Source organism: Verticillium alfalfae, genomic scaffold (genome assembly GCF_000150825.1).
Source record: "Verticillium alfalfae VaMs.102 supercont1.1 genomic scaffold, whole genome shotgun sequence".
Taxonomy (NCBI): Eukaryota; Fungi; Ascomycota; class Sordariomycetes; order Glomerellales; family Plectosphaerellaceae; genus Verticillium; species Verticillium alfalfae.
The window spans coordinates 2,866,662-2,867,242 of NW_003315038.1; the positions used below are offsets into that span (position 1 = coordinate 2,866,662).

The 581-nt window shown below is 65.9% G+C and overlaps 1 protein-coding gene across 1 annotated transcript in view; it reads right to left on the minus strand.

The window, feature by feature from the left end:
- Positions 1–104: 104 nt before the first annotated feature.
- VDBG_00874 (predicted protein) overlaps positions 105–581 on the minus strand; it is a gene marked incomplete at both ends in the record, with an annotated part of 1,576 nt that continues 1,099 nt past the window's right edge. The window contains one exon of the mRNA XM_003009145.1: positions 105–496. Coding sequence (XP_003009191.1) covers positions 105–496 — 392 coding nt within the window. The remainder of the gene's footprint in view (positions 497–581) is intronic.

Here is a 581-nt window from a genome sequence, read left to right on the forward strand (position 1 = left end):
TTCCTACACAGGCGTCCCATATACACTGGCGAAAACGAGTCTCTGACCCCCCTCTCACAAGCACTCTAGAGCCTAGACAACCCAAACCTCCGTCTCTCCGTCCATCACCTTCCGCGGCGCCAGTTCACCGCGTGGAAATACCGACACTCGAGACGCGCCGCACGGTCCAGCTGCCGCAACCACTTGACAAACGCCCGCGCATAGCTGTCATGGATGAAGATGCGCCCGCACCGCGCCGCGACCTCGCGCTGGTACGCCGGCGGATCAGCCACGAACCTGCGCAGCCCGGCGGCGTACTTTTTTCGTGTTCTTCGTATTGAACAGCTTGCGCTGGCTGCGCTTTGGGCTTCCTGGAAGCCGCGTGTGCGCCACGTTCGCCGCTCCCGCCGGCCGCCTGCGCCGCCGTCAAGGCCCGTGAAGCGCGCCGCCGCCCCCGTCCAAGGTCGAAGGGGGCCGAAGGGGGTCCGAGCCCGGCTTTGATCCGAGCCCGGCTTCCCTGTAACCGCCCGGGGGTCGCCCGGGGGGCAAGGGGCTTAATGCCCCCCCGAAGGCTTAACAAAGTTTGAGCATTCGGGCCGCCA